This window comes from Aquila chrysaetos, chromosome 13 (genome assembly GCF_900496995.4).
Source record: "Aquila chrysaetos chrysaetos chromosome 13, bAquChr1.4, whole genome shotgun sequence".
NCBI classification, from domain to species: Eukaryota; Metazoa; Chordata; class Aves; order Accipitriformes; family Accipitridae; genus Aquila; species Aquila chrysaetos.
Genome location: NC_044016.1, coordinates 4,305,808 through 4,329,305, shown reverse-complemented (window position 1 = coordinate 4,329,305; position 23,498 = coordinate 4,305,808). Strand labels below are relative to the sequence as shown.

General features: G+C 40.8%; 3 protein-coding genes across 5 annotated transcripts in view; 1 reads left to right on the top strand and 2 right to left on the bottom strand.

The window, feature by feature from the left end:
• The window catches only part of WDR43 (WD repeat domain 43), a 31,926-nt gene extending 31,189 nt beyond the window's left edge, over nt 1-737 (bottom strand). The window contains exon 1 of the mRNA XM_030034894.1: nt 431-737. Within this exon, the coding sequence (XP_029890754.1) occupies nt 431-661 (231 nt within the window). The 5' untranslated portion in view covers nt 662-737. The remainder of the gene's footprint in view (nt 1-430) is intronic.
• A 36-nt stretch (nt 738-773) lies between these two features.
• On the top strand, nt 774-21,335 carry TRMT61B (tRNA methyltransferase 61B). 3 transcript variants are annotated; one of them, XM_041128291.1, is made up of 8 exons: nt 775-1,337; nt 1,443-1,545; nt 5,680-5,870; nt 7,092-7,183; nt 7,612-7,847; nt 8,486-8,566; nt 18,782-18,816; nt 18,983-21,335. In XM_041128291.1, the coding sequence occupies exons 1-8, from the start codon at nt 840-842 to the stop codon at nt 18,995-18,997; spliced, it is 1,251 nt and encodes a 416-aa protein (XP_040984225.1). In that variant the 5' UTR covers nt 775-839; the 3' UTR covers nt 18,998-21,335. The 3 variants fall into 3 exon arrangements, with proteins under 3 accessions (XP_029890755.1, XP_040984225.1, XP_029890756.1); XM_030034896.2 differs by lacking the exons at nt 18,782-18,816; nt 18,983-21,335 and adding an exon at nt 8,752-8,860 and having other exon boundaries at nt 776-1,337; XM_030034895.2 differs by lacking the exons at nt 8,486-8,566; nt 18,782-18,816; nt 18,983-21,335 and having other exon boundaries at nt 774-1,337; nt 7,612-8,368.
• SPDYA (speedy/RINGO cell cycle regulator family member A) lies at nt 8,977-16,923 on the bottom strand. The gene is made up of 7 exons (XM_041128292.1): nt 16,687-16,923; nt 15,897-16,143; nt 14,781-14,839; nt 13,852-13,937; nt 12,107-12,278; nt 10,654-10,951; nt 8,977-9,138 (listed from the first exon to the last, which is right to left on the bottom strand). Exons 2-7 carry the CDS (start codon nt 16,123-16,125, stop codon nt 9,050-9,052), a joined length of 933 nt encoding a protein of 310 aa, XP_040984226.1. The 5' UTR covers nt 16,126-16,143; nt 16,687-16,923; the 3' UTR covers nt 8,977-9,049.
• Nucleotides 21,336-23,498: the final 2,163 nt, after the last annotated feature.

Here is a 23,498-nt window from a genome sequence, read left to right as displayed (position 1 = left end):
ACAGTCAGCGCTTCTGTTGATAGCCCCTTCTTTTCGTTTGAGGAAAAAAAAAAAATAATAAAGCCTCCAACGCCGCTTCCCCCACCGACACGTGAAACTTGCCTTGCGAAGAGCAATCCTGCGATGCTCCTCCGAGGGGAGCGGATTCGACCCCGGGGTGGGGGCACGTCACGCGTGGCGGACACGCCGCTCCCTCCCCACGGGACCCTTATCCCCTTCGCCCTGCACTGGGACGCCGGCTCTCTGCTTCCCGGCCTGCCCGGCCACGCCGACCCCCCGCCACATGGCGCCGGGAGGGCGGGGTGAAGCCGTGCGAGGCCGCGGCCACGCGTCGAGGCTGCTCGGTGTACGGCCGTCCCCATCCCACCCCTTCCTTTTCCCTCCGCCGTCGTCCCGCATCCCCCCCCCTTCCCTCACACACCGCCCGTACCTTGCTGGGGGGCGGGCGTCCCCCCGGCGGGGCCCAGGCCAGGCAAGTACAGGCAGCGCTGAGGTGGGCGGAGGGCACGTACTCGTGCTGCAAGCGGCTGTTCGCCGTCTCCCACACCCGCAGGCGCCCATCCGAGCCGGAGATGGCGAAGAAACGACGGTCGCGGGGGGAGAAAGCGCAAAGGGCCCGCGTCGCTGCCGCCGCCTCCCCGCCGCACGCTGCCGCCGCCATGGCGCTTCTCTCGCCCGGCCCTCTCGCGCCCGGCGCATGCACGGGCCGCGTGCTCGCCCCCGCGCGCCTGCGCCGCGCGCCCCGGGTGACGCCGGGGACGGCGTCACCCGGGGCGCGCGGCGCAGGCGCGCGGGGGGGGGCGACCGTTGCGAGCCGTCGGCTTCCCGCCTCGTTTCTCATGAGGGTCTGGCGAGGGCTGTGGCGAGCCGTCTCCTCCGGCGATGGGGCCGCCCACGGCGGGAGGCCTCGGAGGCGGGCGTGGGAGACGTCGCTGTCGCCTCTGGAGCGGGTGAGGCGGCTGCTGCCGCCGGAAGAAGCGGCGGCGGTGGGGCGGTGCGCGGCGGCCCCTCAGGTTCCCCCTGAGGAGGAGGAGGCGACCGCCCCTCAGGTGTCTCTTGAGGAGGCGGGAGCCCGGCCCGGCCCTTTCCGCGCCGGGGAGCTGGCGCTGGCGGAGGTACGGAGGAAGTACAACGCGACGTTGAAGCTGTTGTGCCGGTTGGCGGCGGGTTCGGTTCTGGCCAGCCCCAGAGGCCTCCTGCCCCACTGCGACATCATCGGACAGCTGCCCGGGCAGATGCTGCGTACGTCGGCCGGGGCGCCGTTGCTGCTGAGGCGGCCCTCGCTGGAGGAGTACGTGCTCCTGATGCCGCGGGGACCCACCATCGCCTACCCCAAGGTACCGGCCGTTCACCGGGGCTGGCCGGTGACTGGGAGGTCACTGGCCGAATCTCACCCTTAGTTTCCGAGAGTAGTAACGTGGCGTGTTTTTTCTCACCCGCAGGATATAAGTGCTATTTTAATGATGATGGATATCCACCCGGGAGACACCGTTTTGGAAACTGGCAGCGGGTCTGGCGCTATGAGCTTGTTTCTGTCAAGAGCAGGTGAGAACCTGGTTTTAGAAAACATAGAAGCAGCGCAATGCCCTTATTGCACGTTGCCTTTCTTTTGACCAAATACTTGTGGTCAGTTCTTAAAAGTTTTGCTGCAGTTCACATGTTCATATATAGTTTGTTGACGTAAAGGAAAATTACATCTGTGCCAGAGCCAATGCAGGGACTGCAAAACGTTTTGACTGTATTTCAGGGGCCGTAGTGCAAAACGTTACCAAAAGACCTGCAGAAAGCTGGGTTTCAGCCATCATTATTGCTGGCTTTGGCTTAACCGTACTAGACGCCTTCTCCCAATCTCTTGCCTTTCTCAGTTTCCTTTTCCTCATCTTGATGGACCACGTGAATAATCAAATTGCTGGATACCAGTGAAAATGCTTATGTGGACGCACACTGTTATTTTTTCATGTTACAGCTAGCCTGGTTTGATCTAGGTCTCAGTGCTTTAAAAGGTAGAGCGCCTTTGCACTCAGCAATGTGAGCGAGGGTGAAACCTCACTCTTCAACTTCATCTCATCTGTAGGTATCTTGTTAGTGGACCACATTTCAGAGTAATTTAATTTATGGGCTTCTGATAGAACAACTTCCTTAAGGAAAGAAAAAAACTAAAACAAAACCACCACAATTGTTTGCTGTAATTGCTTTTGTACACACCTGAAAGTAAAGCACCACTTGAATTTGGTTTTCAAATTGGTTTGTTTTTTAAAAATGTATTTCTGCTATTGCAGAATACTGCCCTTCTCTGCAATATTAAAGGGCTTTGGAGGGTAAAGACAGGAACCTCATCACAGATCATCTTGAACTGGTAGAGCAGAAAAGCACAAGTTGCATATCCTGAAGGCTTATGTTCAAAGACAGGGTTTGTAGGCACCCCACCATCAGAGTAACTGGATACCTGAGGGTCCCAGCAGTGGTCACTGAACCTGAGAAGCAGCCCGTATCCTGAGCTTCTGTGAAACTTCAGCACTAACGTTTCTTTTTTACTATTGTCCAGTGTGTGTTATAAAGCATTGTTATAGACTATGCTGTCTTTGTAAAACCTTTACAGTTTGGGCTGCCTTTGTGGCTATACTCTGTGTTATTCAACAGTTCAAGATAGAAGATGTTTTGGGACTCCCACTTACAGCCAGCCAAGTATCTGTGGGAGGTGGTGCTTCCTCTTACGCTCTTGTGAGGGAGACAAACTGAACAGATCGGCTGCTCTTTTTGTTCAAGTCCGTTAACCTTTGAACTCAAAGGCAGCAAATTAGTTTTCTCTTATTCTCCCATGTAGCAATGCTGTATCTGCTGTCCCTTGGCATGTGCTCCAGGATAACAATACAAGGCTTTTTAGAAGTATGGGTTTTTCTGAGGAAGTTTAGTATCCAGCAAGTATGTTACCAGTGTCATTGATCCAACCCTGCTCCTGGATGCCAGGTCATACTGCTGAGGGTAATGTGAGGAACTGGGAATGGTTACACTTAGTGAATGGTACAAACCAGAGTGCTGAGATCCATCAGGAGCTTAAAATTGGTGAGGGTGTGTAAGCAGCAGCAAAGGGAATCTGGAAGGTCCCCTCCTGAGATGAACAGAGTAGTTTGTTCTTCTTAGTCCGTTGTTTTAGCTGCAGCAATCTTCACTTGGAGTACTAATTCAGTTGAAAATGCTTATTTTAATGATCAGCCATTAAATGCTGCCCCAAGATCACTCAGCTGCACGTGGTCTTGAAATACGTTGGGCCCAGGTTTTGAGGTCAGCAATTGCACCTCTGCTCCCCCTCCTTCTTTCTGCCTCCTACTGCTATTCCTTAGTTCCTTCCGATCATCTTTCTGCAATAAACTAGGAGGTTTTTGTCGTTCTGTGATTGGATTTTGAAGATAGTTTGGAATTATCCTCAAAGAAGCTACTGCTGCCATGGGAGCTAGAAGCTGACAAAACAGAAGATGAAAGTCAGCACTTCTGTTTCCAGAGATACATTTAGAGAGAGGGAAAGTAAGAGTCATTAGCTTTTCCCATCTTCCCCTACAAGCAGACCCTAAATCCAAAGAAAGAGATTGAATACCTGATGTTGGCTAAGGCAAAAGTTAGCTTTTAGCAAATTATTTTCTGACTTGGGTATTCAGGCCGCTGTGGCCATTTCCTACAAACACACCTGGACTTATCAATTCTTCCTCTCCTTTTTCAGTCTTGTTCAATAGGTTCCTTCTGATAGCTTTAATTTAGCTGTAACCATGCCAAGTCAGCAAAATCTGTTAACCCTATCCATGGGAAGAAAGCAGTCCTTGTGCGCCAGTTCAGCTCTATCTTGAGGAGAGGGAAAAAGGTATGAGATTGTATTGCTATTTTCAAATTTATGGAACTTAAATCAGCACCAAATATGGACAGTGTTAGTCACAGCTTAATGCAATTTGGCGCTGACCCTGAAATAAATAAGATTTGATTTGCTCTTTCCTAATGGTGGCTAATTTTGCCACCATTTAGTACAGTGACACCCAACAAGAAAAAGAGCTGCTACGTAGGTAAACGCTGGAATTTAAATCTAGTGGGCATGTTACCAAGGTCCATGGAAGTATTTAATGTCCACAATTCTCATTGATTTAACAGATTTCGTTAATCTCCTCTCTTCGTGTTACTCTCATTTCATGTTTTATTTTCCATTCCTTCTTTAATCTTTCCCAGGAACTACTGACATGCAAGAGGACAAAGTCAAGACTGTGTTAAGAATGTGGCGTTTGCCATGACTTTAAGATCTTTGAGAACGGGAAAACATGATATATGCAAACTTGACATATTGCAGCATCACAATGATGGAAGAGTTTTGCTTCACTATTTTAACTAGTTGTCCTTATTTTTCCAGAAGTCAGTTTCAAAATATAGGAAGTTTTTGGAGTGAGCAGAGGAAGGAGTAAGACTGACCCCGGTGTGAACGATTTTATTCTTCCAATAGTTCCAAACTGATAATCTTGAGTGATAAGGAGTTGGTGCTGCAATTCTGCAACTGTTTAAGATGATCAAAGGTGACACTGCTGAAACCCTCCCTCCTTACATGTTGGCTCTGGCCTCTGTCTGATCCCGGGTGAGCTAGATCAGGGGAAGACTGCTGGGAAACCCATCCCCTCTTTTATTCAGTTTTCTGAATGAATTCACAGTGGGATCACAGAGGTGAGGGAAGGAGCCTGGTGACTCTGACCTAAAATGGCTTAAAAAGTCATAGAACCTCACTCACTGAACTGCTGATTGCCGAAAGCTGCCTTCACCCATTAAAAAGTAGCAAGGAGAAAGAGAAGCTAATGGTGGGATAGGTTTGAGGAATTGGAGTAATACAAGGATAGAATAATACAGCACTGCACATGCTGCTGTCTGTGCCTGGATTTCCTCCTAACACTTCCTGTATGAAGAATTATGTGTTGGACTCATACAGTACATTTCAGGATAGTAAAGTGATACTTAAAACAAGTAATAATATATTACAGTTACAGACCATAACAGGAAAATAACACAAGCCTGTGTAAATCAAAGAGTACACTTGGAAACTTGTCTGTGGGGCTGAGATCAGTGAGCAGGTGTGAGGGGTGTTTCTTAGCCTTTCCCCAACCCTATGAAGGGACAGGCAGAGAAAGAACTATGCATGGAAAACAGCAAACCTTTGTAAAAACAAGGAGTGTCAAAAAAGATTTAAAACCAGCAGTTCCAATTCTTAATCAACAACAGAAGCAGTCACTGTCTGTCAGTTTTATAGCACCTGTGAGTAGTGACCCATGTTAGAGCTTTCTCAGCTGGTACCTCTGGTAGCTGTATCAGAAGAATTGTAGATGGATAGGACCACAGATGTTCAAGTTGTCTTTTGCTGCAGGAGTTACTTCGAGAGGACATCTTAAGAACACTTTGTACTACTGTAACTATGCTTTATTTCACCTGTGGATTGATGGATTTCAGTCTGAAAAAGAACTAACCCAGCACCTTATCTGCATATGTTTGTTCTATATGTAAAGAAAAAACAAATTGTAATTGCTTGTTTCATATGTGATTATTTCCTAAAGTGAAGTTGAGATTTAAAGGTGTACTTCTGTTGTTTACTACACGACTTTTTCTAAATTCTTTATTACGGGGGGAAGAGTAGTAAGTCTAGTGTCTTTTGTTTGTTTTCAGTTGGGCCCAAAGGACGTGTTATAAGTTATGAAATCAGAGATGATCATCATAATTTAGCTAAGAAGAATTACAGGCACTGGCGTACTGCATGGGAAATAGGACATATGGAAGAGTGGCCAGATAACGTGGATTTCATTCTTAAAGACATTTCAACAGCTGCTGCAGATATGAAATCTGTAACAGTTGACGCAGTAAGTCCAGAGAATCCCCCCATTTGACATTGATCTTTTCTGCATAAATTAAAACCTCTGGTGCTCACACTTACAATGGGATTCCCATGTCTAGTTTAACATGAGAAAAAACAATCAATCAATGAAAGAAACATTGTGATTTTTTTTTTGTCAGATTACAAGTATTTTCAAGGTTTCAGTTAACAGTTTCCCAAATGAAAGAGCAATATGGCTGTAGTACAGGAATACAATTAATCACTGCTGTCTTGTAAGCAAAGACAAACTTGCTGTCTTGTATTTTGGAGAAACGGATATTTTTGTATCTGACTAAGGCATATATTTCAAACATTAAATTTAAGAAAAATACATAAGTTTATAGAAAATATAAATATGTAAACACTTTGCTATCAGCTATATAGAATGCACAATGTGACCAAGGCCTAAGTGAGAGTAAGGAATGCTACTGCTTGCTCTCCTGTCCCACTTCTTATATCTAGATTTTGTAAAGAGAGGCGTGCTGGCGAAAACAGCTAGATGTTAACCACTCTTCCACGTGAAGCAGACAAACTACTTACATTAACACTTTAAACAAATGACAATTGTGTTAAACAGTTTGAGCAAAGAAATAAAATATATAGCATAAAAATACCATTTTAAAAACTTGAAATGTAACGGTCCACAGGAAGGATCAGGTATTGCATATCTCATTGTTTTACAGTTTGAATAGTTTTCTAGCAGAAAATGGATAAATTGCCAATGACAGAAGTTTTCCAAATCTTGAAACAAACAGCAAGTTAGACATTGAGACTGTAGTGTGATCTTTTCATGATAAAGATGCACTTGAAAATTTTTTTTAATTTTTTTTTTTACATTTGAAAACTAGATAACCGAAGATGTTAGTAAATGTAGTCTTCTAAAAGTTTTTATTAATGTCAACATTATGGAATTTAATTAGTAGGAGGTTTAACGTTAGTACAGGACTACCATGTTGGTGAAACGTTACTTGCTGTTTTAACAGAAATTTATTTGGAAGTAGCAAGGACTTTGTTTTGTACATGTGTAGACCTCCGGTTTCTCTAAGGCTTTGAGAGGCAGTAATAAAACTGGTTTGGGATTACATACTGCTGTTGTATGCATTTTCCGTAGGTAAAGATGTTTTTTTCAAGCCTTGTTGTTGTGGAAAAAAATTGATAGATACATATTAATATTTACTGGGAAAACATAGGTATCTTTCTCTTGCAGATAGTTCTGGATATGCTTAACCCTCAGTCTGCTCTGCCTGTTGTACACCCAAGTCTGAAACAGGGTGGTGTGTGCGCCGTGTATTTAGCAAAGTAAGTATTTACTTCTGGCACTTAACATTTATTCAGGCATCACCTAACATTGTTACAAAACCAAACATCTTTTAAAATATACATCCAGCATTAATGAAATGTTTAATGAAATTATTTTTTTTTGTCACCCCGTGTAATTTTTTTTTAGGGAGTTGCACTCAGTATAAATTACACTTGGTCAAATCCTTTGGCCTTTACTTTGGGAATGTTCTCGTTATGATCAGTGGAAGTCTTCGCTTAATGACATCCTCAAAATAACTGTACTGTTTTCCAATTCCATAGTCGGGTTGCTAGCTCCTTTACCCTAAAATTGAAGGACTCGTGTAACCTCAAAGGTAAAGAATGTGTCAAAAGCAGTAGAATTGAGACTAACAGTGTATGATTTGAGTTTTCAAAATACTACTTTATCCTTTGCATTTCTTCAAAAGCATCACGCAGGTTATTGACCTTTTAGACAGAATACGGACCTGCAAGCTCCCTTTTTTGTGTGAAACGATCATTGAGGTAACTTATAGAAATTGGTCGGTACTCCCTGCTAAAATCAAGAATTGTAAATCAAGCCAAATGGTGGAAAATCAAGAAAATATTGAAGAACCACCTCAAAAGGAGTACGAAGAAATCCACATTCAGGATCAAGCAGTTCTTAAAGAAAGTGAATACAATGGTAAGAACATAATTGCTGATGAAATAGCCTGTTATTGCAATTTGATAATCCAAGGATATAATGAAGGCAAACCTTGTAGGAACAGGCAGTATTTTTTTCTTAGGTCAGCTGAGACTGTTGTAAAGAATAGACAAGCTTTTGGACAGCCCTGGACCTTTTCAGGTCTGAAAAAGGATATATTAATGGTTATTTAAGTTTAAATATCTTATTAAAAATCTCAACTAAATAGAAAATAAATTGCAATCTGCAAATAAAGAATGACTGCCCTTCTACTACTGTTTTTAAATTTTTATTTTTTAATAAAATTCAGTCCTCTATACTCGTCCTGTAGGTGCTTTAGAGGACCCTGATGGGCTTAAGCATTCCATAGAAGAGACAGTACCAGTGTGCTCTGTTTTGTAATCATGCTGTTCGGGCAAATCCAAAAAAGATGCCTCATACTAGTGCAGATTTGCAAAATCCATAGTAGAGCAAAGAGGTCTGAATGTACTGATAGGTGACAAAAAAGCACTTTAACAGAAGCAAAAAGAAAATGAAAATAACATCAGGGAAAAAAAAATCCATGCGCATTGGCAACTCTAGTCTGTGTGTATGTTTTAAACTTGTTAGAAAGAATTAAAAAAATTTACTTCTCACAGAATCCCTTTCTGATGATGCTGAAACATACTGCTCAGTGCCTTACGTTGCTAGACCATCTTATTGGCAGGATGGTCATTCAGGTGAGACACTGGAAAAATGTATTTTATCTTAAATGGTTAGTGGTATTTTGTTTTCAAAAATAATTTTTTTTTTTGTACTAGTATTTGACACGTTACTATATCATGAAATCATAAAACTTATAATAATAAAATAATCCTTGTATATTGAAATACTGAAGTAGTAACTTGTTTTGTTTTTTAATTAGCATTCCTTACCAAGCTGAGAAAGTTTCGACCACTGCTTTCTTCATGCTGCTGAGATGTTAGCTGCTAACTTGAGTATTGTACCAGAATAAAATAAAATGTTGCAAAGTAGCTGCTACATTTTGCAAGTTGTGTAACTTTTAAGTAATGAGTGCTTTGATTTCTACTTCATATAAAGTTTGAAATCCCACCTACTATTTAAAGGGAAAAGTTTTAACAGAATCATCAGGTATGGTGGTGTGATGCAACACAGATTGTTCTGCAAAGGACAATATCTCTTTCTATCTCATTGGGTGTATTTCATTCTTCATTGTTTATAAACCAATCCATGGATTTGTCTTGGTTCAAGGTGCTACCTGGTCTCCTTTTGCTGGACAGGCTCTGACAGTCTACCAGAAATCAGGAGAAAAAAAACTAGTAAGAAAATAATGGATCAAAGTCTGCCCTTTGAAATGCAAGTGAAGCAGCTTCTGACTTCACTGACTACCAAATGGTGGTTTTCAGTTTCTTTAAGAACAATATTCATATAGCAGAACTGTAAGATAAACTGAAATTCACTGAATTTGTTCTCTTGATAAAGCTGTGCTTATTTCAAGAAAAGGACCAGTTGTTGACAAGTATAGCTTTGGTTCAGTTCCCACACTCATGCTGAAGGTTGCCTGGTTATTTGTGAACTTCATATAAAGCATTCTCAAATGGTCAAAATAAACACAATTTTTTCTGACCTTTGTCAGATATGAAAAGCGAGATCTCTCAAGTAAAAATAGATCTAAAATTCAGTCTTTTAGGGTCTAACATAAGTCTCCACATAAGCATGTAGTGATGTTTACCACATTACATTTATTAAATGACATGTTGCAGCCACCTGACTTGTTCTGTATCTCAAGGAAGATTCAAATGCCACATTTTTCAAAGTTGAGGGATCCCTTGAGAATCACAGTTGTACTGAAGCTGTCAAAAGCAGTAACACAATCCTACTATAATAGTGAAAATTTGGATATTAGTGAGAATATAGCACAAATAAAAAAATAAAGCTATAAATAACTGTAACCCTGTATTAAATAAATATGCTAAGAACTCTGCAGTGGTTAAGCACATGAAAGTATCTTTGCAGAACCGAGGCCTTACACAGCTCCGCCAGAAAGTTTACATCTCAAGCGTGTTCCACTCGTAAAAATAAATTAAATGAGTGTTTGCCCCATAACTGCTGTGTGTAATGGAGGCTTCTCATACAAAGGCTCAGGATGCTATTTTGAATAGATTAATATATAAAGATTCAATTACATAAAACAATTTTTACAATAAACTTGTATGGTTTTCTATGCCTACTCCAATCTTGAAATTTTGTATAAACTCTGTCAACACTTGAAATACACTTAAAGGAAAATGTGAATTGTGATTTAACGTATGTCCAAACTGATGACAGCAACTGAGCAGCCTGCCCCTTCTAAAAACAGTGCTCTCAACAAGAGCGCTTCAACTCGCATAACACACACTCTTTTAACTCATGTGAACACACCAATGTTTTTACTGTTTCCTCTAGCCAATCCTATTGGATTCAAAATAGGATTCTCACTTTAATGTATAATGCAAGAATAGTACTAAATGCCTAAATAGACTGGAACACAACCCAAAATCTACCATAGTAGATGAAGGTAATTTGAAGAGACTCAGAATATAAAGCAGTTGGTAATTCCAGGAAGTCAAGAGACAAGATGTGAAAATGCAAGTGAAACTATGGCAGTAAAAGCTCAGTTCTGCCAAGGTAACTGCATTTGTAATAGGCCTGTGTGCTCACACAGAGAGATTCTGTCTTGTCATACCAAGAAGGACACAGTAGTCTGAAGGGCAAATGTGGCCTCGGTTGCCTAAACTAACTGAAAATTAATTGCAATATTAAACCGTACCTTGGGCGTAATAAAAAGGAGAGTCAACGAGCATTTTCTCATCTGGAAAGTTGTCCTTCAAATTCTGGGATGAATGTAATTCCGTCATCTCCAAAGTGCCAGTAGATGAGGAGGAAGATGATGATAATCCTAGTCGTACAAATCTTCCCTTCTTACCACAAAGCAGGCAGTCTGTAGGAGTAGCACTAGGTCCGCGGGGCAGCTGTACTTGATCATCGTAGTTTCTCACAGCTCCGCTGTGGTGTATAGAACGTTCTCGCTGCCATACGTAATGCGTTGGAGCAATAGCCATCACCTATTGGAACAGCCATTACATCAGAAACAGTAAAAATAACAGGAAGACATAGAGCTGAAAACAAGGGATCCAATTCACGTATGGCAGAGAATTAATACTACGTACCTGAAATGTGTATCATCTATTATCTATCTGCTTCTGTCTCACTAGAAAGTTTGCTACCTTAGGCACAAGTAAGTGAACCAGTTATGAATCAGACATGGAAACAACAGTTTACAGCCTTGTATATTCATATGAATCATCACAAATACCAGCTTATGCTTTGTATGTTGGACTGAAGATGGTGTCTTTTACTAACTGCTAAACACCAACTAGATGGATCTTCTAGTTCACAATGTCGCTGAACTGATGACTGTTGAAAGCTGGGAGGGTGTGCCAGGAAAAGCATTCTGCACTTGCCTTGTTTCTTGTACTTTTCCCATAAGCACCCAGTCTCATCCCCAGAGATTGAATTCTAGAGTAAATGAGATTTTCTTTTCCACCAGCTGTAGTAAACATTATGTTCTTAGAACATGACAGGGCTTTTCCAGACAGATACATTCCACCTGAAAAGTGAGGAATGTCTTTTTTCCCTCCTAGTATGTTTGTAAAATGTAGGTTGTAACACCGCATTAATAGTAGAGAATGTTACAAGTGTGTCCTTCTGAGTTTTTTTTAAATGCAATGAAAAACCCTTACCTTAAAAAGTCAATTGAAGTTATATTATTAATTTTGAAGGGATTAAAACTTCACCTGAGGTGCTGGGATCTTTTTTTGAAAGTTCTACTTGTGTACAAACTTACAATTTGTAGAGCAAATGCACACATACAAAATTATTTCTAAAGTGAATGAAGTGAAACAACTGATGGTAAATTTTACGTAAAAATACTTGCATAAAGCAGAAATATTCTAGTCAATAAAAACTTCACTTTTAACACTAGTACAATGTAAAATATTCTAGTTTACCTTAAAAGCACAGTTTCAGAGAATGTATTTTAAATGCAGAAGAAAAAAATTTTCATGGAGGATAAATGGACCATTACATTTTAGCTGCATCTTTTCTTTCCCATGGCTTCTCTACACACTTTAGAGAAGAAATTATTTGTATAGAGCTAGATTGTTAGCTGGTATTAATTGTTGTAGTTTCAGCATCTACAATATTAAAACCCTCCCTACCTCTTCACAGCAGCGTCTGCTTACAATAGCCCTGTAGTCAATTCTACTCCATAGTTGATCTCTTAACTTTAAGAAATCAGGGAAGAGCTTTCTCCAGGCTTTTCCCAAGGCCCATGGGAAAATGTCATACTTTGATTCTTCATCGTCTTCTTCAACTGTATTTGCCAGATACCTTCAAATATATATATGTTTGTGTCTGTAAATGTTGTTCAATCTTAAATCACTCTATTAGTATGATTTCTAACAATAGAAGACATAATATTGAAGTACTTCTTTCTCCTAGTATTGTGAGAAAACAGCTAACAAAATACAGCCTTCTCTCTGGAGTACAGTATTTTCTTAATCAGAAAGTTCCATATGTATCCTTTGGGTAAATAAAATCTTAACTTAAGCTATTATAAAAATTGCTTTACCCTAGAGGCTCCTAAATTAGTAGATATGCAAGAACTAACGTATCCTGACAGCTTTATCCAAACTGGCAAGATATCCTAGCACTAAAATGAACAGTTTCTGACTGATTCTCTAAATAATGCTTAAAACTATCTTACAAAATGTTAAACTTCACGAGGATTTTAACTATCCTTGGAAAATTATGTTGCTCACATTAAATTAGCAGCAAACAACTAAATACAGGTCTACTTTCATATATAAATGAAAACCTTAAATTATTGCCTTCATGTCCATATTTCTGCCTTCCTTCACTTATGTGCTACTTTTGGTTCAGGGTTGTTTTCTCAGACAACAGAAAAATATTTACTTCCTCTGGATCCACCTGATACTAAACTGCTGTAAATCATACCTGAAAAAATTACAACTTCTAGTCTTCTCCTGAATTTTCTCACTTGCTCCTAACACCAATATTCCTGCTGGTCCCAGTCTCACCAGACCCTTTGTCCCTTTCTAATCCTGTCGCTCTTCTGACCTGGCTTTTCTCCCTTCGGTATGGGGTCAGATGGCTTCCTCCTCCATGCTCTCTGGATGCTACCCAGAATACCATTTACAGCAGAAGAAACAGCCATCTTTCTCCCCGCATGAGTGTGCGAATCAGAGTATCTGAGAAGTACTATTATGGGAAAAGATGACCCAAGCACTATAACACTATGAAAGAAAATGCTAAATCACTCTGTACGTATAGCCAAATATGGAGAGGCTTGGTAAAGACAGATTACTGATTGCACCTCTGCTTCAAAGTATAGAAATTTTAGAACTGTTCAAAAAAGTTCCCAGAAATGCTCTAGCACCATTTTTACAGTTGACTTAAATCATGTTGACAGAAACTTTAATTAAAAGTTAGTCCCGAGATGCATATCATGAGGAAACATTTTGGTACAAATTACTTAAAGGCTGGCAAAGATACAATAAAATAGGGTCTTGTAACAGGAAGTGTGAGCCATGTATATGTTGCCATGTATTGTCCTGCATGTATTACTTGTAATGCTTAAAAAAGTTCACAGATTCAGTTTGGTAGGCAGAATGCTACGCTATATATCACTACACCAACGCAAACATCCCCTTGCTGCTGCTCAAGCTTGTTCCACACTGGTGGTCATCAGAGAAAGAATGTTGGATTTGCACTGTTGATATATAGTATGTACATTATGTTTCTGTATTTCATATAAAACGCAAACAACTACACACTCATTAAAGAAGTTGCATCATGTATCATAATTATCAGTGGCATAAACAAAGGAATAAAATAATGCAAAGTTTATGCTAATAAAACCAGATAATTTAAAAGTACTTACAGAGCGACAAAGAAATTGATTCTGGTATGCTCATTTACTGTGAAGTTAGCCCTCTTGAAATAAACGAAAGTCATTGCCAAGAGATACTGTTGAAATGTAAAATGCCGTATCAATATATTATTTCAGTATATAATTTCCTAAAATGCTTTGCACATTTATCTTACACCAAGATATTTTGATCATTTTTATCAATGAGTGTCGTGATTTAACCCCAGCCAGCAACTAAGCACCACGCAGCTGCTCACTCGCTCCCCCCCACCCAGTGGGATGGGGGAGAAAATCGGGAAAAGAAGTAAAACTCGTGGGTTGAGATAATGGTTTAATAGAGCAGAAAAGAAGAAACTAATAATGATAATGATAACACTAATAAAATGACAGCAGTAATAATAAAAGAATTGGAATATACAAATGATGCACAGTGCAATTGCTCTCCACCCACACCGATCGATGCCCAGTTAATCCCCGAGCGGCGATTCCCCCCGCCCCCACTTCCCAGTTCCTATACTAGATGGGACGTCACACGGTATGGAATACCCTGTTGGCCAGTTGGGGTCAGCTGCCCTGGCTGTGTCCTGTGCCAACTTCTTGTGCCCCTCCAGCTTTCTCACTGGCTGGGCATGAGAAGCTGAAAAATCCTTGACTTTAGACTAAACACTACTTAGCAACAACTGAAAACATCAGTGTGTTATCAACATTCTTCTCATACTGAACTCAAAACATAGCACCTTACCAGCTACTAGGAAGACAATCAACTCTATCCCGGCTGAAACCAGGACAATGAGGAAAGCATAAACTGAGTTTCTTGACGCTTCCATATGAGCACATTAGAAAAAAAATTATGGTCTGTATTTGCATTACAGTATCAAGTGATTAAGGGCAGATTTTTTACTCAATATATGTTCTATTAACTAAGAAGGAAATATGCTTACCTTGTCTGCAATTCTACAGCAACAGTCCATCCAAAGGAAGTCTTGGATTAGATCATCATCTGCAACAAAAGAAAGGTGTACCATTTCAAACACCAAAATTGTTTTTGTTAGAAAGTATTTGTAAATAAATAATAGATGGTCCTTTTATTAAACGAAATAAAAGGAAGAAGCTAGACCCACCAGTAGAGAACAGAGAAACTGAAGGGAGAAAGAGAGTAGGTATGAAAAAACTTAAGCAGCAAAAGAAGACAAACTACCAGAAAGGCAAGGTGGAAAATTTAGTGACTGCATCTCATTCATTCTCAGTAATAGCAAGTGAAGGTGAAAAATCACCAGTATTTTTTCTATTTATGTAATTTCTTCCTGCAATAAGTGGCTCCATCTAACAGCATACCTTTATTTCTGATGAACTATAGACTATTGAGATCTCTGCACCTTGATTACCTGACAGCCTTTATAAAGCAATACTTGCTTGATTATTTGTGGTCAGTGCATCACTGTCTGTGAACATGCACTATAATAGGATTACCGCAGACTCTCTCTGATTCACTTCTGTATTCAAGGTTCAAGTGAAAACCAAGTGTAATCTTCCAGTATTAGTTATTCTCTTCACTAAATTAAATAAATACAAAACTTTACATCAAAGAGGCAAATGCAAAAGAAGTGCTACAACTCCTCAGATTTTCTTTCCATTCCACTTCTCCCCCTAAATGTTTATTCCCACAATAAATAACATGTGTACAAGACTGGGAGTCCAGCCTTTTTTTAAGCCTTGTGTAAAACAAGATGTACATTGGTTTACATGCATTTGTTGAAATACCAGAAAAAATAGAAAGGAAAGGGAAATAATCATAAAAGGAAGTATCATACCACCTTGGTTTCATTTGTAATTTAAAAAGATACTTTTCATCAGTTTGGTAGCCCTTCTTGTATTTTTACCTTAAGCATTAAATATTCATACACTGAAATGCAACAACAAAATACATTTAGACAAAGACATGGCCATTAGTATCCATATAAAAAGCACTCCCAAAATTATTGAGTTTAGAAAACATACTTGCTTAATAGTTTTCTACTGTTCAGTCAATACATTGATATCTGTCATTATTAACCTACCAAATAATTTAAAGAAAGCTGTCATTTCCTGACGCTGAATAACTAGACATGGTCCCTTTGGACATTTATATTTATGACTAGGAACCTTTTTTTCACAATTTTCTTCATGGTCTTTAAAAGTAGGCCGCTTTAGTCTAATAAGGTTTTTTTGCTGATGTGATCTGGATGCACTTGATTTTACATGAACCGTGACAGTAGGAGGTGTCTGACACATCAGATTGTGTCTCATTTTGGTAAGTAAAGGTTCCTGTTAAAAAAGAAGAAGAAATTAACTACAAAAATAGTCAGTTTGAGCAGTAGTTCTCTATATATCTTTTGTTCAAATGAAGCATTTCAGTAGAGCTTGTACGTCAGGCGATACAAAAATTAATTGTATCAGTACTAATTAGCTAAGTCTGATGCCCTAAGCCAACTACGTAGATTTCTTTAATTCAGTCCTAATTTGATAAAGCTCTTTCAGTGGAAGGAGCCTTCAATCTTTCTTTTTCCATTCAAAATTTTGAAAAATGAAAAAATCCTTTCCAGAAAAAGTTGCTGTTTGTCAGATCCTCATAGCCCTACACCCTTACTTATATCTACCAAAAAATCTCCATTCCTCCTCTCCAATTTGTGATTGCGTATTTTAAAAGAACATTAGTAGAATTAATGCAACAGAACCATATTTCAGCCATGTAACATTAAAATCAAGGTCTCGAGCTCTTAATTTTTGTAACACCTGGTTATAGCCATTGGGAATAAAAGGTATCCCTCAAGTAGGACATACCCAGAAGGCATAACCAAGGAAACAAACCTGAAGTGTTTGTATCCGTAAAAATCAAGAAGATACCAAGTGGAGTGCGAGAAAAGGTATTTTTAAACGGGAGCAAATGCATTTACTTCTTCAGTAGGTCCCTCCACAGAGCGCAGGGCTGTCTGAGGCAGACTCACGGCAGCCTACCTGGCTCTCCAGCTCTTAAACAACAAAAAAGCCCCTCATATGTGGACGTGATGACGCTGTTTTCGTGCCCAGCAGGTAAGCCCGGAGCCCGCGGCGGACCGGGACGGCCCCTGGCCCCCGGCCCAGCCCCCGCTCCCCTCAGCAGCCTTCCACCCGCGCCATAGCCCTCCCGCCGCGCAGCTCGAGATGGCGCCTCTCGCGGCCAATGAGAGCGCGCGAAGCAGCCGCCTCGGCCAATCGGACGGCGGGGCACGCTTACCTCCCCGGGCTGCGCGGCTCCCGCGGAGCCCGCCCAGGGCCCGCCAGCCAATCAGAGAAGGGCACGGCTGTTGCTAGGCGGGCGGGCAGGTGTAACCCTGCCGCCTTACACGCCCTTCATGGTCAGCGGGAAGAGCCGACAAAGCGCGCCCTGAGGTGCGCGAAGCGTGGCACGTTGACTTCATGGGTCGAGACAGCTCTAAGCTAATGTCGTAACTCCGCGCGATGACGCGACCCTCGTCAGGCACCCGGCGGGTGTCCGCAGAGGTCCGGGCCGCGCGGCCCCGGGGGCGTCTCATGTCATCGCTTTCCCACGCAAGACGCGGTGAGCCCCGAAACCGGCGTGGCCGGTCCCTCCGGGTGTAGCCGACAGCGGGACACGTCTCTCCTCTCTCCGGTGCCGCTTCACCCTCGCGTCCCGAGGGAGCCTTTGGTGCGAGCGGGTCCGCCGCCGCCCGGGCGGGGGACGGCGGTGCCGGCCCGGCGTGAGGGGAGAGCGGGGGGGGGGAGGCGGCTGCCACTGTGGTGGCCGCCGCTCTTTCCCCTCAGCTGCTCCCCGGCGCGATTCGAGTTTAATCTCTCAGCTGCCCAACAACGTTGTGAAAGCTCCCTTAAAACATCTCCCGGGGAGGGGGAGGAATCGCAGGAGGTGAGGGGGAAGGCATAGCTAACCTTAAATGTCATTAAAAATACAGGTGCGATATACACCCTGCTGTTACTCTTCCACAGAAGCGATTCATGCATGTGGTAGTATGCAATTAGTCTAAGGCAGTCTGTTGAAATGTAGTAACAAGAATGAAAAAACTCCCTTCGCTAGTAAGATTCAGCGTGAAATCTTACCGTTGTCTTTTGTTACAGAGCTAAAAGATTTACTCTAGGAAGATGGCAAGAAATACATCCGATTTTACTGCTTCCCCCTGTACAGGCCAATTAAAGTGTAACGGGTCTTACTTGTTACGGTAATGAGAAGAGAGGCCTTTTCAGTCCTTCCTCATCTTTTATTAATAATTTGCTAGGTATCTTTATTTAGGTGCTCTGAGTTAGTGAGCATATTCAGGGAAAGATCATATCAAGTTTCTGATCGTGTACTCTAGAGAAAGAAAAAACATATCAAGCGATAAATGTACAAATTAACAACATCTCTGTATGGAATAGGCTGAAATCAGGAAACTTGGCGGCAGGGTGGAGATGATACCAAATACATCAGTTGGGCAAAAGTCTGTTTCTTTGAGGTTCTCTCTTCACATACATGTGTTCAGGTCGAGTTACCCTGCACTAAATTGTTCTTTATTTTTGTATAATACTTTTCAGCTAAGGAGCTCAAAGTACTCTTCAATTCATTACCGTTCATTTGATAACTGTGGAAAACAAAGAAAGGATAAGTTGCAGAAACGTCCGCATAACCATCTAAACCATTCAGACTAGGAAGCAAGCTTCTGTCATTTTTTTTGCCCTACTGCAAAATATAAAACTGCATTGATAATTGTGAAGATCATGCTTTCTTATTCTTTACACCTTCACATTTGTATTCCTTGGCTTATCAATAAAAAGTGGCTTACAATGTAGATCTTTATCTACAGAGTGCTTTCCAGGGTTTGGTTTTTTTTTTTTCCTGTAACTCTCCCCTAAATATTTTTTTGAGCTGGTAGTTCTGCAACAAAATATTAAAATACTTTTTTTTTCTTTTCAGTCTCAAAAATCTCTTACAATCAAGTTATTCAACAGGTATCGTGACTCTCTAGTCCCTGCTGTACTGTCCCCTACCTCCCTGGACCCAGGGCTCTGCTCTGATACAGACCAGCTGCATAACCTCGGCTCAGACTCTGAGGAAACTGAAGTGGTAAGAAAAAGCTGTGAGAAAGTCTGCAACTTCACCTTTATTTCCTTGCAGGACTCTGCAGCCTGAGGTAGGATTGTTGAGATGGGGATGGCTCAAGGATTCAACTTGGAAACATCATGGAAAAACATCAACGTGGAAAGGTTGATGCCTGAACACAGTTACAATAAGGAAACAGAACTGTACCTGACTCTAAATCCTCTGCATGATATAGTGGACTTAACCGGTTCTCCAAGTTGCTTATTGTTAACTACAGTTTTTAGAAGGTTGTTGAATAATTAATTCATCCAAGAATATCCGGAAGAATGTAGCATTCTGATTTCCAAGTAACTTGTTGGACATCAGGGGGCACTGTTTCACCACCAGCAATTTAAACTGAGACAATGCAGCATTTGGATAGTATAATACACTGGATTTCGTGTTGTACTTAATTCCTAATCCTTCCTATAGGTGGACATTAAATCAGTGTAGCTACTCTTCATCTTTACATGTTATCTCAGTTTGAACTGATTTTTATATATATATATATATATATATATAACGAATAAGACCTGGGTTTGAAAGACCTGGGATTCTTAAAAATCTTATTTTTGCAAAAAAAAAAGACTTCCATAAATGCACTGGAACTTAATTATGTGAGATATATAGTTACATAGGTACCCAGTAGCTAGGTCCAAAAAGGCAGGTGCAGAGCAGTTTGCTTCCTTTAAACGAAAACAAACTTAAAAATTTTAGTGACTGAGTTGTTTACAGATAGATTAAGAAGCATCACTGAAGAAAAACACAGGGCTAGTATTTTAATAAATTATATTTAGGATATATGTACTTTTTTTTTTTAATCTTTTAATATTTGTGAGGTAGGAAAGCAAATGCCTTTGGCCTCTGATATCCTTCCCAGTGAACTTTCCAGTGAAAGATAAAGTACCATAGTAAGAACACCTGGTATTTCTTTTCAAACGAAGTAATGAAGAAGCAGCGTTGGTTCTTTTAAATAGAGATCATTGTTCAAAATAAAATACTTATTTCTCAGGTATAGACTTTCCCTACTTACTGCAGAGTGTGAAATAGAGGAAGAAAAAAGTCTCTCTTCCCTGTAGAGATGACTCCTGACCTTTTCGGGGGGAACCCAGCCTCTCGATCAAATATGTTCTAGATGAAATGCATGCAGGCTGAGAGCTCAGTTCCTAAAGACCATAACGAAACTGAAGCATTCATCTAAAAAGCCAACTTTGGACATGTGGTTAACTCAGAATAAAGGGCATAGCAAGTCACACAAGTTTCAGTAAATTAAAAAGGAACAGATAAACTACCTGAAGCCACATCTATCACCAGAAACCTGTTTTTTACGTGGGAAGAGAAAGTAAGGATTTAGATGAGTTGTGTGAAACAAATCATTACGGCATCATGGTGCCTGGGCTAGGACTAAGCATAACAGACTGAATATGCCTTACCTGTTTGCTACTTGAGGTAGTAAGTAAGGATACTGGAAGGGTGCCTTACAGCTAAATCCTTGCTTGTGACAAATGTTACAGTATGATTAGAACTACAAATGGTCCAGTGCCACTTAAGTGTATGTCATTGATGGATGGACAGGAAAATTGTTTTCAGCTTTGTTTACTTCAAAAGAGCTTCTAAGCATACAGCAGAGTTTTCTAAGTCCAAGAACAGCTGTAGTTATTCTCAGGTACTGAGAAATTCAGGACCTAGAAGAAAAAAATCACTTGGAAATTATGTAGTGAACAAGAAGTGTACTGACTAGACTAACACAGCAAATGGTAAAAGAATGTCAAGGCTGCCAGCAAACACAGTGCATGCTTAAACTTGCTGCTTCTGCATACTGCAAAACAGCCAAGTACTCTGCAGCAGCAAATCTCCATAAAGTACTGGGGACATAAGTTTGAACTTGCTGTTCATTTCTACTGTAAATAGACCGATATATCCTGTATGAACTCAACTAATTCAAAGCAGAGAGTGGAAGCCTTTAAGATTTATTTTTAAGGATTGGCACTGCTGTGCTGGTTATAAGTGAAACAAAGTAGTCTTATCTGAAGAGTTCCAATTACTTTGTCAAAATAAATAGAGGAGATAGACTACATTAGGTCTTCACCATCATGTGACAAAATGGCAAGTGATGAATGATGTATCTGTCAACATCAGTAACTCAAAACTCTGAATGCATATTTTATGCTAAAGGGAAAGGAGATTAACTGTACAGCACCCCTTTAAGTGTTTTTTTGAAACTTCTGACATCATCCACCATATTCTAACTTTTGAAAGCCACTGGAGATTGTATTTTGCGTTGGCGAGTATTTAATAACCATGGTTATTTTTTACCCAGTTGTGCCCACGCTGTTTCTTCATGCTGTATTGTGCAAAGAGCACTAATAAACAGGACTCCTTTATACCACCATGACCCTGGAGTCATTTGTTCCAGCTGCCAAGAGCACCAGGCTTCCCGAGACACAGGTGCAGGAGCAAGGCGCAGGTGTGTGTCGGCCATGCCCTGGGCGCTGCCGGTGTATTGCGCATGCGCAGAGTGACTGGATTGCCTATATTCGCATTAAAAAATGCGAACTCTTCAGCTTGTATTTTTCTACTCTTTCCTCACAGAAACAACTAGCAAACCCTAGACTGCAAAAATCTTCTTGATGAAAATGTAGCTGAATCAATAAAACTTCAAGAATTTTACTTAAAAATACATTTTTATAAAATCACATTAGCTGAAAATATTCCATTCACGCCTAGTGAATAACACAAATGCATAGTGTCACTGATGATATATGCACACATTAGCACACAAAACCGTGAAAGATCTAAGCAACTTACTATGCAGGAAATACATCTATCTTTTTATCTAGGAAGATCAGAAGTAGAAAAACTTTGCTGCTTTCAAAATACTGTCCTAAATTTTTTCCTGAAGGTGAGTTCAGTATTTTTTAAAACAATAGCCATTTGAGTGGATGAAGAATAGGTGACAGCCTTCAAACTCTTAGCTAGCTGACATGATTCTTTAACTGGGCAAAATCTGTAAATTGCATCAAATCTTTCTCACCTCGTTTTCCAATTCCAAAGTTTAGATTTACCTCTTAGTTTACTAGTCACATAATTCAGATAACAGACTCTTTCAAACACAGGGTATCTATTTATTCTCTGTTTTTACACTGTTGAACACAACTGAATCTTTGTCCTTGACCACAGCCCCTATAATATGAAACAATAGTAGTAATTAAGACAGGACAATTTCTCTATTGTCAAGAGCCTTATCTTCATGGCACAGCATTCAGAAGACTCACCCCATGAAAGGATTAATCAAGAGTAATGTAGCTATAATTTCTGAAGTAAGGGAAAATTATTTTCATATGCAAATAGTTTGGCTCCAGTCCCCTCATACTGCTAAGAAAGGAACAGCATCGAGTTCAGGAGTGGCAAGGCAGAACAAGGACAGCCCATTGGAGACTAAAAACAGGCAAGTTAAAATGTGAGCTGGAAAGTCTGGATTTTTCTTTTTTTTCCACTCCCATCCAATGGTCCAGGCTCCACATGGTTAAATTAAAGAGTTGCCACAGTTTGTTAAACATTGAACGCCCCTCCCAAGAATCAATGGGCTCTATAATTACTCCAACAGGTCAAAAAGCTTTCTTTTTTCTCTGAGATCAGTAATCACAAGCTGTAAAAGTTCTCTCACTCAGAGGTTGAACCAATAAAATCACTAGTACAAGGGCTGTAAATTAAAGTGCAAAGAGAAACAAATGAACTCTGGTAACAGCTATTGCTAACTGAAAAAATACGGGAAACTCATGAACTAGGAAAGCAGTCACAACACAAAAGCAATTTATTTCAGCGAGGGGGGGGAAGCATTCTGTGAGCTATGGAACACCTGGCTCCCTTAACCCTGCTTTCTGCTGTCCATTGTGTTACACTAAATGGTGTTTGTGGGATGAGATTTTTCTGCCCAGCTCATGGGTGTATTTATTCACCTTTGCTTGGGTTATGACTACACACGCAAGTAGAGTGAGGCAAGAGTGGGTGGGGATTTCCAGCATGTTAGCTGTTCCATGGAAACTGCCTGCGTGCATGCTGTGACCCTGTTTTCGTTGAGGAATAAATGTCTTCTGCTTACTGCTGGGTACAGCTGTGTCCATAGGTTGTTACTGTGGGTTACCCTGACATACTGTAAATCCACACCCTAGCTAGCCTTGTAGCAACCTGTACATACAGACAAGTCTGACACAAGCAAATTTAATGGCAGACACCTTCAGGTTGTGAAAAAAGTACATGACATGCCTTCTGATAACACCATACTGAGAGACGGGACAACTGTCTGTCTGTATAACCAGCTGCTTTGGTTCTGCCTACAGCGCAGAGATGTTGTCATGCGATAAAACACGTTAAAAACTATTTGGGACTCCCTCAAACACTTTTTAACAAGTGTTTTGACAAAGTTCCATCTGTATCTTCTTTCACAGAGAATGGCTAAAAGGGCAAAAAAAAAGTATCTTAGGGGCCAGAATGGAAACAATTTTAGTATAAATGGAGCTTCTCTTAGTACAACTTGCGATCCCGTGTTTTC

What these genes read in the sequence shown, in the direction of transcription:
- TRMT61B (XM_030034895.2), top strand. Translation starts at nt 840, where the DNA reads ATGAGGGTCTGGCGAGGGCTGTGGCGAGCCGTCTCCTCCGGCGATGGG. An exon ending in CTTGTTTCTGTCAAGAGCAG is followed by an intron (nt 1,546 to 5,679) that starts GTGAGAACCTGG and finishes GTTTGTTTTCAG; the next exon opens with TTGGGCCCAAAGGACGTGTT. An exon ending in AATCTGTAACAGTTGACGCA is followed by an intron (nt 5,871 to 7,091) that starts GTAAGTCCAGAG and finishes TTTCTCTTGCAG; the next exon opens with ATAGTTCTGGATATGCTTAA.
- SPDYA (XM_041128292.1), bottom strand. Translation starts at nt 16,125, where the DNA reads ATGAGACACAATCTGATGTGTCAGACACCTCCTACTGTCACGGTTCAT. An exon ending in ATCAATTTCTTTGTCGCTCT is followed by an intron (nt 12,279 to 13,851) that starts GTAAGTACTTTT and finishes ATATATTTGAAG; the next exon opens with GTATCTGGCAAATACAGTTG. An exon ending in GCAGACGCTGCTGTGAAGAG is followed by an intron (nt 10,952 to 12,106) that starts GTAGGGAGGGTT and finishes CTGTTCCAATAG; the next exon opens with GTGATGGCTATTGCTCCAAC.